The 17,250-nt window shown below is 37.3% G+C and overlaps 1 protein-coding gene across 1 annotated transcript in view; it reads left to right on the top strand.

Annotated features, from left to right (window-relative positions):
• Nucleotides 1–17,250, top strand: part of TEX11 (testis expressed 11) — a 140,574-nt gene that overhangs the window by 106,947 nt on the left and 16,377 nt on the right. Inside the window, 1 exon segment of the mRNA XM_033110786.1 lies at nucleotides 7,258–7,330. Within this exon segment, the coding sequence (XP_032966677.1) occupies nucleotides 7,258–7,330 (73 nt within the window).

A 17,250-nucleotide genomic window follows, 5' to 3' on the forward strand; every position in this document is an offset into this window, starting at 1 on the left:
TGGCTTGGCCTCTTCTTGCAGCAAGTTTGAAATCTCTTGTTTTAAAATGTCCCTTCCCATGGACCACTCTTTCCGAGTCTGTTTTTAAGTAGTCTTTATCTTCATCATCTCCCTGTGATCATATGTGGTCCATAGGACTTCTTCTCTTTTTTTCCTTTCACACATTCTCTAAGAACCCACAGCTTTGACAGCCATGTGAACTTATTTATGTGGCTTGTGCTTTAATTGCATTTGCTTTCTTTGGCCCACATCCTTAAATATTTTGTCATTAACTCAATTTTAACTGCAAGAAGATGGAATTTCCACCTTTGCCTGAATTCCACTCTCAGCTTTCTAAGCCCCATCCCTTTGGGGAGATGCCGATGTCACCATCTCAGTGTTCCATACGCCAGTGTGTTGCTTGGCCTTTATTCTTTACCTTCCTTCTTTCTAGCCAAGAAAATTGTCTCCAGGTTGGCCCACTAGCATTTTTTTGGTATGATTTTAAGATTTAGATCTCTCTACTTTTTTCTCTTACCTAGACAAAAAAAAAAGAGCCTTCCCAATTTCCCATACTTGCCAGCTTCTTTTCTTTCCAATTGGTATAAAATCCTTTTTGCTGTTTCTTCTGTTCCTTCTGTTCATCTCTTCTATCGTATGATTCCTTAGACCTGGAACAGACTCTCACAGATCTCTGCCAACGCATTTTCCATCTTTTCTCTTCCCTTGCTGAGTTCGATTCAAAAACCATTTGAGTACCAAGCACTGTGCTAAGCACTCGGGATAACCCCCGGAGTACAGCGGCCTCTTTGTAGAAACCTTTGCATTGTAAAAGAAGATGAGAAAAGAATCTGTGTGCCCCAGAGCAAAACCATTATCAACCATTTTGCTTCTTAACAAGTAACGGCAAATGTAATTTTATTCTCAGTAGGGTTTTTTGCTTTACTAAAAAATATTAATAACATCTTGGTTTTGCATAGTGCTTTTCACTTTTCAAAAGTTTTCCCTTTAAGTTGGCAGTTCTGACTTTGTTAAAATTTGTATCTCGGTGAATAGAGACCAAATTGAGGGAAATTTCTCCAACTCTTAAGTACAGCCCTAAATTATTGTGTTTCGAACGACTGTTCTTTTTTTCTGTGTTCTTTCTCTTGCACACCTTTATGTTTCCAAAGAACGCTCTAACCTAGTAGCCTTTCTATAATCTTCTTTGCTTTTGAAAGGATATCTATTTAGGTAATTATAGATGTACTTCTGCCTTTCACCATCTAAGTCTTGTCCCTATGAATCATGTTCTGTCTCTCTAATGAGGATTTATTGAATTCTTTTAAATACATCTGTTCCTTGTTCTCTAAATCCTCATAAGTTGGAGTATTTCCAAATAAGTAGATGATGAAGGACCAGGGATAGACTGCGTAATCCTGTCAATATTGTCTCTACTCTCCTGAGTATGAGTCAGGAGGAAGTGAGGGATTCTTTAAAAAATAAAGTACTTGTAATTTATCAAGGAACCACATCTTTTTCCTAGAACAGGGATGGGCAAACTACTGCTAGCTGGCCAAATCACGTGCATGGCCTGTTTCTCTATACCCTGAGAGTTAAGAATGGTTTTTACGTTTGTAAAAGGTTATAAATTAAAATAAAGAAAAAAACATGTGGAAGAGAGTTTATGTGGCTGGCAAAGCCTAAGACATTTACTCTCTGGCCTTTTACACAAGAGTATCCTGACCCCTGTCCAGATTGCTTTTAACAGATTTATTGAGGTATAATTCACATACTTACAAGTCACCCATTTAAACTATGCAGTTTAATGGCTTTTAGAATATCCACAAAGTTGTGCAACTATCAACGCAATATAATTTTAGAACTTTCCTCACTCTAAAAATCCCTCACCAATTAGCTGTGACTCCCCGTCCCTGCCACCAACCCTAGGCAAGCACTCATCTACTGCCTGTCCCTATAGATTTGCCTCTTCTGGACATTTCATGTAAATTTCATCAGATGATTTATAGTCTTTTTTTTTTTTAAGATTTTTATTGGGGAAGGGGAACAGGGCTTTATTGGGGAACAGTGTGTACTTCCAGGACTTTTTTTTCCAAGTCAAGTTATTGTCCTTTCCATCTTAGTTGTGGAGGGTGCCGTTCAGCTTCAAGTTGTTGTCCTTTCAGTCTTAGTTGTGGAGGGTGCAGCTCAGCTCCAGTTGCCGTTGCTAGTTGCAGGGGGCACAGCCCACCATCCCTTGCGGGACTCGAGGAATCGAACTGGCAACCTTGTGGTTGAGAGCCAGTCCCACTCTAATCTGCATTATTTTCTTCCTTCTGGTTGCTTAAGGTTTAGTTTGCTCTTCTTTTTCCAGTTTCTTAAGGTGGAAGTTTGGTTATTGATTTGAGATTTTTTTTTTTGTAATATCAACTTTTACAGCTATACATTTCCCTCTAAGCAATGTGCCTTAGTCTGTTTGAGATAGTATCACTAAATACCACAGAGTAGGTAGCTTATAAATAACAGGAATTTATTTCTCACAGTTCTGGAGGTTGGAAGTCCAAGATCAAGGTACCAGCATGGTTGCATTCTTTGGTGAGGGCCCTCTTCCTGGTTCACACCTGGCACCTTCTTGCTGTATCCTCATGTGATGGAAAGGGCTTGGGACCTCCCTGGAGCCTCTTTTAGAAGGCGCGAATACCATTCATGAGGGCTCCAGCCTCCTGATTTTGACACCTATTAAAGACCCCACCTACCAATACCATCACTTTTTGGGGTTAGGGTTTCAAGATGTGAATCTGGGGGCACTGAAACTAGCCTCACACCCCTGGCTCCCCCAAAATTCATGTCCTTCTCTCATACAAAATACATTCATTCCATTCCAATATCCCCAAAGTTTTCATTCATTCCAGCATTGACTCAAAAGTCTGAATCCAAAGTGTTATCTAGTATCATCTAAAGTAGATGTGGGTAAGACACAAGGTAAAATTCTTCCTCAGGCAAATTGCTCTCCAGTTGTGAACCTGTGAAACCAAACAGGTTATATGCTTCCAAAAAAACAATGGCGGGACAGATAGAGCATAGACATCCCCATTCCAAAAGGGAGATATAGGGGGAAAGGAGTAACAGGTCCGAGGTAAGTCTAAATCCGAATGGGGCAAACAACATTAAATCCCAAGGCTTGAGAACTGTCCTCCTTGGCTTGGTGCCCTACCGTACATTCAGGGCCCACTGGCACTGCGGTTGAACCCCCAAGCCTCTAGGGGGCTCTGCCAGATGCAGCCCACACTGCAGTTCTCACCGGTTAGGGTTCAGGCTGGAATCCCACACCGTAGCTCTACTAGTCACCGGTGCAAATTTCCACCAGGCACTGCCCTAGTAGGAGCTTTCTGCCATGGCCCCACCCCCACAGGGGGCATCCTTTGAAATGTAGTTGGAGGTAGCCACAGGGCCGGCTCTTGCACTCTGCAAACCGAGGAGAAGGCACCACGCTGATGCTTTTCAGAGGTTTGCAACCTGTGCCTTCTGGAGAAGGAGCCACAGCAGCATGGGCTACACTTGGGGCAGCTGAGGAGCATGACATGGAACTTGAGGGGCAGCGGGCAGCGCCCAGGAGGTGAGATGGTGCGGGGCAGCAGTGGGCCCTCCTCTGAAATGGTTCTGCCCCTCTAGCCCTTGCACACTGGGCCTGTGATGGGAGCGCCGGCCCCAAGGATCTCTGAACAGCCTTCAGAGTTATTCTTATTGCCTTGGCCACTAGGTCCTGGCTTCTGTTTAGATGGCTGATAATGTCCACATCGTCTTGGTTAATAACTCCTAGCTTCTGCTAAGATGTTGGATCCACAGCAATCTCCTTATCAAACTCAGCCATAGCCTTGCTGTTCTCTCCCTAACAGGCTTTCTTCTTTCCTTCTGTATTGATACACTGAGAATTTTCCCAATTTTAAAATTCTGCTTCCTTGATGATTAACAATTCCACCTTTAAAGCGTTAATCTCTTCTCACATTTTACTATAAGCGTCCAAGAAAAACCAGACTGATTCTTCAACACTGCTTAGAAATTTCTTTAGCCAAATATCCAATTCCTTTGCTCACAAGTACTACCTTCTGTAAAACACTAGGACATAAACACAGTTCAGTCAAACTCTTTGCCACTTCATAACAAAAAAATGGCCTTTCTTCCAGTTTCCAGTGTTCCTCATTTCCATCTGAGACCATGTCACAATGACCTGTACTGTCCATATGTCTAGCAACATTCTGTTCACAACCACTTCAGTATTGTCTAAGATTGAGTGAAGCTTTCTCTACAGCTCTCTTGCTTGGTCTGCACACGAATTGCCCTTAACAATCCATTCCCAGCAGTGTAGACATTTGCGAGCATGCACCTCCAGAAACTTCCAGGCTCCACCCATCACCCAGTTCCAAATCCGCTTCTATATGTTTAGGTATTTGTTACAGCAGTGCCCCCCCACCCCAGTACCAATTTTCTGTCTTAGTCTGTTTGGACTGCTGTAACAAAACACCACAGACTGGGTGGCTTAAAAGCAACAGAAATTGATTCCTCACAGGTCTGGAGGCTGGAAGTCCATGATCAAGGTGCCAGCGATCAATGGTTGTGCCTTCTTCGGTGAGGGCCCTCTTCCTGGTTCATTGCCAGCACCTTCTTGCTGTGTCTTCACATGGTGGAAAGGGCCAGGGAGCTCTTATAAAAGGCACGAATCCCATTCATGAGGGCTCTACCCTTATGACTTGAGCACTTCCCCAAGGCCCCACCTGCTAATACCTTCACCTTTGGGGTTAGGATTTTAACATAGGAATTTGGGTGGGACACACTCAGACCCTAACACTGCTTAAGCAGCATCCCTAACTTTGGGTACATTGTGTTTTTATTCATCTCAAAAGTGTTTTCTGATTTTCATTGTGATTTCTTTTTTGACCAATTGTTTATTTAAGAATCTGTTGTTTAATATCCACATATTTGTGAATTTCCCAGATTTTATTCTCTTACTGATTTCTAATCTTTTTCCACTGTGGTCAGAGTACGTACTTTGGGTAACTTCAAGATATTTTCAATTTATTTGAAGTTTATGTTGTGGCCTAGTAAACATATGGTCTATCCGAGAGAAAGTGTGATATGTGCTTTAGAAGACTGTGTATTCTTCTTGGGCTGGCGTAATGGTCTGTGGGTATCTATTTTATATATATATATATATATAAAATCTATTATCTATTATATATATGATACATATATATATCATACATATAGTTTTATACAGTTGCTTTTTAAATTTTTTATTAAATTTATTGGGGTGTATACCATTGCTTTTTAAAAGTTAAGAGAATAAATGTTACTGTCTTTTATAGTTACACAATTACGTTTACCGGTGGACTTTGTTTTTTCATTTGAATTCAAATTGCTACCTGGTGTCACTTGCTTTCAGCCTGAAGAACTTCTCTTAGCAGTTTTTTCAAATGGTTCTGGTAGCAACCGATTCTCTCAGCTTTTATCTGGGAATTTATTTTGCTTTCAGTTCTGAAAGATCGTTTTGCTGGATGTTAGATTCTTAGTTATTTTCTTTCATCACTTGAATGTGTTATCCCACTACCTTCTTTATTGAGATTCTATATTTGCTGAGACAGTGTCATCAGACCTTTCATTGGTTTCCTTTAGTTGTTTGAACATATTTAAAAGAGCTGCTTTGAAATCTGAATGCTAAGTTCAACATCTGGACCCCTTCAAAGTCCATTCCTGTTGCCTATGCTTTTTCCCGCGTATGGGTCAGATGCTCCTGTTTCTTTGCATATCTCTCAATTTTTCTTGCTGATAACTGGACATTTTAGGTGACATATTGGAGCATCTTTGAATACTGATTCCCCCTCGGGGGCTTGTCGTTGTTAGTATTTGCTTGTTGACTTGTTGAGTGACCTGGCTGGGCTAGTTCAGTGAAGTCTATGTTCCCGAGCAGTACTGCTTCTTACATCACTCCTCAGAGGGCGCAGTCTTTGCCTGTACGGTCACCCTGACCGCTCTTCTCCAAAGGGATAAAAGTGGTTTTTAACAGTATTATTTTTGACTGACTTTCCCTGATCTCCCTGTTAAGCTTCTGGAGAGGGAGAGAGAAAGAAAGAGATTGATTGAAAATGCTCTTTGACATAAATTGCTCCACAGTCTGATCCAATTAAAGTAAAGCCCCTTTGAAGGGGAAGGGATCTTCTTAGCTTTCTCTTCCCCTGGTGGAAGTTTCTCTCTGTAAACTTGTAGCCGGTCTACTCTTTTGCCTGTTGATGTCATTGAGCTACCAGCGTCCTCTTCATTACTCAACACTGAAATCTCCATGTGCCCTTAGACGTGAGCTTTGCCATGCTCTGTTCCAATTAAAGTCAGTGTCCTTTTTGGGAGAGCTACGACGCTCATTCTTCTAATGGCCTCTCCTCCTGAGCAGAAACTCTGTACCCCTTGTTTTATTGCTGGAGGCAGGGACAGTGGCCCATCTCTATCAGAGTGACAGTCCAGCTTTATGAATGGCGGGCTGGGCAGGAGTCGTAGTCCCTGGCATTCTTGGCTTACCTCTCCCAGCATGGAAACCCGATCCTCTAAGCAAGCTGAGGTGAAGGCAAGTGAGACCTAGTATTCTCAGTTTGCCATGCCTGGGATGGAGTGGGGACGGGGTAGAGGAAGAGCGCTCCAGGCCTCCCAGTTACGCTTGTTTATAATGGAGCTTCTGCAGTACAGAACTGGGGTAGGGGAGATGAGAAGCACTGGCAGCCTGGAAGCTGACGCTAAAGGAAGCCCCATCTTCTTGGCCACACTCACCTAAAGTAGCGCTTCCATCACACTGAGCTGGGGGTTGGTAAGCAGATTGAGGCTCAACTGCCATAGATGCTCACTGTTCTGAGACTTAGTAGATTTCTTGGAATAGATTTGCTATATGCCCTGCCCTTAGGGCAATTTCCTGAGACTTTACATGATTGGGTTTTATAATTTTCAGTTATGGTTGTTTACTGGGGAGAGGGTTTGTGGAGTTTCTCATACCACCATTCTGGAAGTGCTTCTCTTCTGACCTAGATTATTAAAGAAATTAATACTCAGGTTTTCTATTTAATCCTCATTGTCTCAGTACATTAAGGAAAAGTACAAATACAGGCTAATATTTCTATATAAATTCCAAAATGTTCAAACTATAATTTTTCTATCACTTTATTTTTAACTGTTTTAATGAAAGTGATATCAAAATTATTTTAATTTGTTTAAAGTTTTGTTTGCTTGAGACTAATTTTTTGTTACATTATTGCCCAATAGACCATGTTACTGAATCGTGCACTTGAGCAGATCCATAAATGCAGAGAAATCTGGAATCTCCTGAAAGAAACAGGTATAGTGGGAACTGGGAGTTTGGTAATGCAGTTATGAATGGTGTTTGAAATCTGAATAACCCACAAATTTGGGTTACTTGATAACTAGTTAAATAATTCTGAGACCTAATTTTTCCCTACTGGATGTCTGTATTTTGACTCCGTGACACACTGCTTGGAGTAACAATATTTTTCGCCTTGCTTTCTATGGAAGTATAGTATCGATTATAAAATCAGGATCATTATTGTTCCATATGATGTTATTGCTCTTAGGCCAGTAGATTTTAATGTCTAATTTCATCAGCCTTTAACGTTGAGTGAGTATAGGCTACCGTAGTTTTCCAAACCACAAACTTGATATCAGATACTGCTAACCTTTTGTTATGAAATACTCAAAGTAGTAAACTTTTCAAAGTTATATAGTATCTTGCTACTGTTTCCTCATTAAGGATAGTACTGGCTTTTCAGTTTAGATAAACTTTTTAAAATGAGTTTGTTTCTGTTTTGTTTATTTTTTTTTAATTTCAGGTATACAAAACAACATAGTGGTTAGACATTCACAACTCATAAAGTAAACTTTTTAAATATTGTGTCTGTTCCTGTTTGAGTTAGAATTTTTAAAAATCAACAGATATCGAATTGAATTATATGCCTTTTCAGATTCTATAATCATGGTTTTTCTCTTTTGAAGTATTAATATGTTGAATTATAGTAGTAGTTGTCCTAAAATTCAGTCATCTTTGCATTTCTGGAATGAACCTTATTTGGTCAGTGTGTTATTATTTTTTAAATATTGATGAATTTGGTTCCCTCATAATTCTAAATTATTGGTCTGTCATTTTCTGTTTGTGTGATATCTTTGATAGATTTTCGGTATCAAACTATAAGAATTAGAAGGAAGAACATAAACACGTAAAATTTGATTCACCTCTCTTAATCTTTGATTAGGATTTAAAGAATAAAAACAACAAAAAGAAGGGCTAGTGCATACCTAAATAATATACTTAGTATAGAAGATTTAATAGAAATATACTCTATAGCCTGAATATAGAAAACTCATCTTCTTTTCATGTGACCTTTGCACATTTACAAAATTGATCATAAGAATAACCTGAATAAATTCCAAGACATGTAAATAAAACAGATGACATTATCTGATCACAGTGCAATAACAGTAGAAATTAATAATGGAATCAAGAAACAAAACCCTTTGCCACTTGGACATTTTAAAAATGGGAAACTACAGACTATCTAGAAAATAATAATGAAAATTCCTCATAACTGAATCTAAAGTGCTAAAGTAGTAAGTACTTAGAGTGAAATTCATATAACTTCAATGACTTTTATTTTAAAAGTATGTGAGAATGCTTGCTGTCTACTGAAAAATCCATTTCTTCTCTATATTTAGATATGTATCTCTGTCATCCATTTGTCTATGTCATTAGGGAATGGCAAATTAAAACAGCAATGAGAAATGACCACACACTTATTAGTATGGCAAAAATCTAAAACACGGCACCACCAAATGCTGGCGAGTATGTGAAGCAGCAGGACCTTTCATTCATTAATGGCGGGAATGTAAAGTGTGACAGCCGCTTTGGAAGACAGTTTATCAGTTTCTTGCTAAATTAAGAACAATCTTACCATACAATCCAGCAACCGTGCTTTTTGGTATTTACCCAAATGAAATGAAAACTCATGTCCATTCAAGACCTGCACACGGATGTTTACAGCAGCTTTATTCAAATGGCTAAAACTTGGAAGCAACAAGAGATCTTTCAGTAGATGAATGAATATATAAACTGTGGTATGTCCAAACAATTAAATATTATTCAGAGCTCAGAAGAAATGAGTCATTAAAGCATGAAAAGACAGGGAGGAAACTTAAATGCATATTACTAAGTGAAAAAAGCCAATCTGAAAAGGCTGCATACCATATGATTCCAACTATATGACATTCAAGAAAAGACAGAACTATGGAGACAAAAGGAATCGCCACTTGCCATGGGTTATTTGGGGAGGGAGGGATGAATAGATAGAACATAGAATTTTTAGGGCAGTGAGACTATAATGGTGGATACATGTCATTATACTCGTATCATCAAATTCAAGATAACAGTGCTACATTTCAATACATTACAGAGCTTTATATCAGACTCAAATTTAAACCATGGCAAGTAAAATTTATCTTCCAAATTTGTCTTTCAATATGCTCTTTTATATTCCGGAACAAACTGACAACCTTTTAGGAGATCTGTCAGGTCAAAACTATTTTCATAATGATACTAAAATGCGTAGTTTTCTAGTGGCTATGTGATGTGTGGTGCTGTAATATATTGAATACAGAAGCAGATATGAGAATCTAGCTATTTCTAGTAAGTCAGACATTAAGGAGCTTTTCAAAAATGTGAAGCAATCTCCTTAATTTTTAAAATGTTTTTTTTAATTGATGTTATGCAGTGGGTTCATCTTAAATTAATTCAATCAGTAAATGTATTTAAATTTTCTGTTCTAATTTCTACTATGGTAAATTATCAATAGTTACACCATACCTATGAAAAATCTCTTTGGAAGTCCTTAATTATTTTTTCAGAGTGCAAAAGCATCCTAAAAACAGAAAGTTTGAGAACCACTGCTTTAAGAATAAACTACATTTTCCTTTAAAAACAAAATCACATATCCATTTGTCACTATTTCTCATAATACAATCTCGACCACTTGTATTTTTTAAAATTTATTTGTGTTTAAATATAGTTGGTATACAGTCTTATATTGGTTCTATTAGTTTCAGGTGTACAATATAGTGATTTGACATTTTCATACCTTACAATGTGATTACCCCACTAACTCTAGTTATCATCTGTCACCGTGCAAGCTTACCATGATATAATTGACTATATTCCCCTTCCCCTTTCCACCCATCCACCCACCTCCTCCTTTCTGGTAACCATCCTTTTGGTCTCTGTTTTAATTGTAACTTTTAACCAAAATAATTTCTATTTCAAAGAGAAAACTTGGGTGTAATTGAGAACTATAGCTCACCCATAAGCATTTATAGCAGACTAGGAGAGAACATGAACACAAATAGCACAGCTGTCTGTGGCCACACCCATCCCTTTTAAAGAGAAAAATGAACACTCATTAACATGCTTCGAAGATATTGTCTCCCTATAGCATATAAAAATAAGAAGCAATAGTATATAAACTTAAAGCTATGCTTAGTGATAAATGTTATGTTAGTATCAGTGATTATTCACTAATTAACTCAATATCAGTCCAACATTTTAAATTAACTAAGTATCTTGGAAATCTCTTAAATTAAACCTAACATACTACAAAACAGTTACTGCTGAAATAAAAAGTTTTTTAGAATAATTTAATTTTAGTTGAACACAATTTGCATTTTTCATAATCTTATATGTTGTATATGAGTAATATATAACATTATTTAATCAGTAAACCTGTATAAATTTAGGAAAAAAAGACCCAAGTAAAATAAAATGTATGCTTATTTTATACTTGACACAAATAAATCACCAAAAAAAGATACGTCTTTCATTTAAACCAAAATTATTAAGATAATCTCACTTGCCAAAGATCTACCTTAACTTTGGATTCTAAAAATGTTTCTGAGTTAGAATTGTTTTGTAAGAATACCTTTAGTTTGAAGTTAAGTTTCTTTTTGTGGGAATTTTAAGAATATCTGTATGTAAGTGCTTATTAATGTCTGTAAACCAAGTAGAACAGAGCTCCTTTAATGTAGGAGATTTTATAATTTAATTTATGAATATCCTCCAGAGATAGGAAAATAATTCACACTCACACAATGTAAGGTGAAGGCCTTCTCAATTATTGTCACGTAGACACAGACATATAGAGATTTTATAGGTTCAGATCTGCAACTTCAGCTACATGTCAAGAGTAAACACAAAACTCACCAGTCCAGCAGGCATGAAATAATTTGAGCTTAAAATGGATTAATAGAACAACAAAAAAACCTAACAAATTAAGTTGTCTGTTGTTTCTTACCCAAAGACTAGATAATCCATTAATCCATTTAGAGAAACGGCCAAATGGTCAGACCATAAAACCACATTCCCAGTCATTGCTGCTACCAAGAGGGAATAACTTATTGAGGATATACAAACCAGAACCAAAAACAAAACATAAACTCAATAGAAAGAAAAAAAGTGATCCTTCAAAGTTCTATTGGCAGTTGGGGTTCAATCTGAGAGCCAAGAAAAGATGAGTTTAAGCAGTCCATGTGTTGCACTTCTGCAGCAACACAACTTTCCTGTTGTTTCTGTCAAGGGTATTCATTGGGCATTTTGGTGGATAAATTTTTAAAGCTATAACCTTGACTCTCATACAGATATAAAATGAACAAGGGTCAGATTTTATTTAACATGAAAATGTTAGAACCAATTTCAATTTCTGTTTCATTTTGCTTGCTTGTTTCTTGTTTTCCATACCCCTTACTATTATTTATCAAGTGGTGTCTCTTTTTGCTGCATCCAGTTTTACCTTTATTTCTGTGATGGTTTTATTTTTTTCTCCCCATTTTCTTCTTTATCTTTAAAATGGCTCATATTTCATTTCCTTTTGTACACCAGCTCTTCCCTGAGTTCTTGAATACCTGCTTCATATTCTTATTTTATAGGGATGGTTAGTTAATATTTTAAAAGTCATAGTGACATGTCACAATTTTCATTTGCTTCATGGCAACATTTCTGTGGTGAGAATTCTCCACCTACCCTTCTTTCTTCCTGTTCCCCTCATCCTATTTTCATGTAGTATCTTGTATTGGGCTTTTTTGATAACTTACATTTTTTAAATTTTATTTTGTTGTGATAAGAACAATTATCATGAGAGCTACTCTCTTAACAGAGTTTTAAGTGTGCAATATAGTATTGTTTACTATAGGTACACTGTTGTAAAACAGATCTCTTAGGATTTATTCGTGTTGTTTAACTGTTACTTCATGCCCACTGATTAGCAACTCTCCATTTCCCTTCCCCCCAGCTCCTGGCAACCACCATTCCATTCTTTGATTCTATGAATGTGATAGATAAATTTTAGATTCTTCGTGTAAGTGGAATCATGCACTATTTGTCCTTCTATGATTGTCTTATTTCACTTAGCATAATGTCCTCAAGGTCCATCTATGTTGTCACATTTTACAGAATTTTTCTTCCTTTTTTAAGGCTGAATAGTATTCTATTATATATCTAAACCACATTTTCTTTATCCATTCATCCCTCAGTGAACACTTACGTTGTTTTCCTGTCTCAGCTATTGTGAATATGAGAGTGCTGATATCTCTTTGAGATCCTGGTTTCAGTTCTTTTGGCTAAATACCAGCAGTGGAATTGCTGAGTCACAAGGTAGTTCTATTTTTAATTTTTTTGAGGAACCTCCATACTGTTTTCCATAGTGACTGCACCAATTTGCAATCCCCCAGCAGTGTACGTGGGTTCCCCTTTCTCTACATCCTCGCCAACACTTGTTGTCTTTTTAAAAAATTTTTTTTGTCATAGTCATCCTGACAGGTATGAAGTGGTTTTGCACCGTGGTTTTGATTTGCATTTCCCTGATAATTAGTCATGTTGAGCACCTTTTCATATACCTGTTGTCCATTTGTATGTCTTTCATGGAGAAATGTCTATTAAGTCTTTAGCCCATTTTTAAATTGGGTTATTAGTTTTTTTGCTACTGAGTTGTGATAACTTATCTTTAATTGTGGTACTTTTTCCTTAGACCAGCTATTTGCAGGAGGTTCATGTGGAAAGGAGGCCAGGGCCATGATCCCGGTTAACAGAAGTTTGTACAGTACTTATGATCCAGGGTTGCTGTGCATGTGATTTCTTGTAATCTCTGCATTTTCCCAACCAGGGGAGATGGGTACCCATAAGGCTTCTCATAGCACAAAGGTTCTTGCTCCTCCACTGCTTCACTGACTAGCTAGCTGCTCACTCTTCAGCCCTTTCTGCTGCGCTTCTCAGAACCAAACCAAATCCAGACACAGTGCTTCCACCGGCCTATAAACTCTGTCCATGTTGATAAAGGATTTACACCTTGGGGTGTGCTCCTTACTTGGAGTATTGTGCTTTTTGTGCCTTTTCTCATTCCATTTTTATTTTGAAAACGTGTGTGTATGTATTTGTATGCATATTCACTAGACTGTAAGCTCCATGAGGACTGATACTACGTCTGCTTTTGCTTACCTGTGCACATCCAATACCTAGCACATCCATATATTCATACACACACACATACATCTGAATGCCCGTGTCATATGTAATGTTTGGGAAGGATACACACCAAACTCAACATTTTCTATCTCTTAGAACAAGAATTAGTGAGTTTGGGAAACTTTTACTTTTTATTTTACTTTTGCATTGTTTGAATTTTTCAATGAACATGTAGTACTTTAATAATTAAAACAAAAATACATTTATAAAAAATGAATCAGACTTTTTAAAGGTTTATATTTCTTAAGCTTGAGTATTTCCAATAAAATAATGCCTAAAATTATAAGCCCAGCATGTGAGTAATGTAAATAAATCATTAAGCTACCAACTGTAAATAGACAAATTAAGGAAAAGTGCAAAGCTGGTGAATCATAAGCTCCTGGGGAAAAATTGAAAAATGCCAACCTTTTAAAAATCGATTCCAAATCAAAGTTAATTAAGAACTGTATAAACAGTGAATGAAATCTTACTGCTATGGAAATTGGCTTTTACAAAATAATTAATCCTGATATGCCATTATGTTAGTGACCTAAGGAAAGCAGCTTACCACGTCCATTCTACAAAGTCCTTATTAAACTCTTGGGGGCTGCTAGGTATTGTGGAAACAAGGAAATGCGTTTCTGTCTCTGTCCTTAAGATATTTACAGTGGAGAAAGGGAGTCAGAAACATAACCTATTATGTGTATACAAAGCAAAACAAAATAACTTCACTAATAGGAAAACAGTATGTGGGACCACTGAGGACGAAACGATCCATTCTAAAAGGTAGTATTTGAGCTTACTCTTGCAGAGTGAGTAGGGAAAGCTGTGGGAAGGGAATAAACAAAAGCCAGGAGTATGAGACCATTTTTCGTTTTGGAATTATTTGTTATTCAAGTGTTATCTGTGGGAGGTGAGGCTGGAAGTGGTGTGATTTGTGGTGTGCCCCTTCCCAACAATAAGTCAGGCCAGTACTAGCTTCCCTTCTACGCTCTCTGCTTTCCCTCTTGCTGCCCTATAAATGCAATAGCCACACAGCAGCCAGAGTATTATAAGTCAGAGCATGTCAGTCCTCTTGTGCTTTTCATTTACTTGGACTTAAAATGAAATCCAAAGTCCTTACCCTGATCTACAAGGCCATAGGTTATCTGACCCTTGGTTACCTCTCTGACCTCATCTCCCATCACTCTGCCTCTCAGCTCACTATACTCTAGCCCTACTATATCTCAATAATACCTAGTATATCCCTGCCTCTGGGCCTTTGTATTTGCCATTCCTTTTGCCCAGAACATTCTTCTCCTGGATATTCTTATGGCTTGCTCCCCTACATCCTCTGCTCAAATGTCACACCACTCAGAGAGGTCTTGTCTAAGCACACCCTTTCTAAAATAGCAACTCTCATCACTATCTGCCCTCATCTGTATTTTTTCTTTACAACATGCATCACCACTTGTTCCTAGGTGTCATACTCTGTATATGAAGAGTCATCAAAAGGTAAAGCTGGAAGTAGTCTTAGTGGTTAGATTTCTTTAAGCTATTTATTTTGTAATATAGTAAATTTTTTATCTCAAAAACATGAAGATGGAGAAAAGCCTTTGATTGTTTTTATAAGTCATTGCAAAGAAGAATTTCACTTACCTCCAGTTCTACAATTTTGACCTGGCTCTAAAGTGTTCACCAAGTGTCATCGTCGGAAGTCTTAGTGATTATGGCAAATAGGGCGAACCTAAGCACTTTAGAACATAACCCAACATGGGTCTTGTACCAGCAGAAAATCAGTTTAGCTGGCTAGGCCGAGCATTGTCTACATTTTTATATATTCCATACTTATATATTATGGTCTCCTCAGCCCAGAAACGGAATGGTCATTCTAATTTATCCAGATGCAGTTGATAAAAGATACCATTTGTCAAGGCTCGTGTTGGAATTAGAAATCATTTTTACCTGTTCAGTTGTAAACACCAAAACTATAATTAAATGACTGTTCCTTCAGCAGGCAGTTTTTGCTGGTCTCCTCCATTGGCTTAATAACTACCAACCAGTCATGAATTGCTTTTGGCTCAGAGATTAGTTCTCAATGGATTAGAAATTTCAGAGATGACAGTTTTTAGATTAGCCAAGGAAAAAGGCAATTGGAGCTGATCCTCAGGCACATTAAACAGAATGACAAAACTTGAGTGGACTTTCTAGTGTACATTTTGGGCTGGGACTTAGGCCACAGAAATAGAAGAACGTGAATTTAGGATATTTTTCCCCAAAGGAAATTAAACAATTATCTAAAGATACCCAAGTATCTGTGATAGAAATTGCTCCTAAAAATCTTCATTTTGGGTAGCCCTCCATTCCAGTTATGCCTCGTAAGCAACATAAGATGACCCTATAATACAAAGCGAAGCCCTAATGGCGATGAGGAAGGACTTCGATTCCAGGTCTATAGAGTCACTGAAGAAACTGATTCAGGGCCACAGGTTCAGGAGGCAGGTTCATTATGGTGAGACATACTATTCCTTCTCCCAAGTACCTGACCAAGTGTCATTCACGTGTTCCTGTTGCTGACATATTTGCTTTTGTACATTGTGGTTTTTCTTTTGTAAAAGTACGGATGTGAATCTGGAAATTTTTCTGTACAATTATCTTAGCACAGTAACTCCTGATCAGAGTAAGGTGTGTACTATAGTTCATCTACAAACATTCATTATTGATTTCTAGAAGGTTTCCCAAACTTTAAACTTCACTTCACCCCTAGTTGATAACATATATAGAACAATATACCTTTCACCTATGGAGTACACAATCTTTTCAGGTTCACTTGTGACATTTACCAAAATAGATCATGTGCTGAGCTAAAAGGCAAGTCTCAACAAATTTCAAAGGATTAAAATCATGTAAAGTATATTCTCTGAACATAGAATTAAAGTAGGATTCAACAACAGAATGATGATTAGAAAACCCCCACTACTGAAAATCTAAAAAACACTTCTAAATAACCCATCAGTCAAAGAAGAAATCAAAACGAAAACTATATGGAATATATCGAACATAACAAAAATGGAAAATATGACATCAAAATTTGTGAGATACAACTTAAATAAGGGAAACTTTATAGCTTTAAATGCATACATTAGAAAAGATAAAGAGTTGACAGTCAGGTTTCCAGCTTGAATCCAGGGAAAGAAGAGCAAATTAAACCAGAGAAAGTAGAAGGAAGAACAAACAAAGATAAGAGCAGAAAACAATGAAATAGAAAAGACATACAATGGAGAAAATCAACAAAACTAAAAGGTGATTCTTCAGAAAGATTACTATAATTGCTAAACTCCAAGTGAGCTGGATCAAGAAATAAAAAGAAGGAACACAAAGTACTACTATCAGTTCGAAAGTAGGCATCACTACAAACCTTTCAGACATTAAAATGGCAGTATAAGGACATTGTGAATAACGTTATATCAATAAATTTGACTATGTTGACAAAACAGACAAATTCTTTGTAAAGTATATCTATAAAAGTTGGCTCATAGAGGGTCTAAATAGTCGTATTTAGACTATTTTAATAGTCCTATACCTGTTAAAGAAATTTGATCTCAAATACATCACCACAAAGAAAATGGCTTCACTGGTATAAATTTTCCCAAATATAAAGGAAGAAATAATAGCAATCCTGTAAAAATACCTCTTATAGAAAATAGAAAAAATGGTAAGATTGATTTTAT

The sequence above is a fragment of the Rhinolophus ferrumequinum genome, chromosome X, assembly GCF_004115265.2.
Source record: "Rhinolophus ferrumequinum isolate MPI-CBG mRhiFer1 chromosome X, mRhiFer1_v1.p, whole genome shotgun sequence".
Classification (NCBI taxonomy): Eukaryota; Metazoa; Chordata; class Mammalia; order Chiroptera; family Rhinolophidae; genus Rhinolophus; species Rhinolophus ferrumequinum.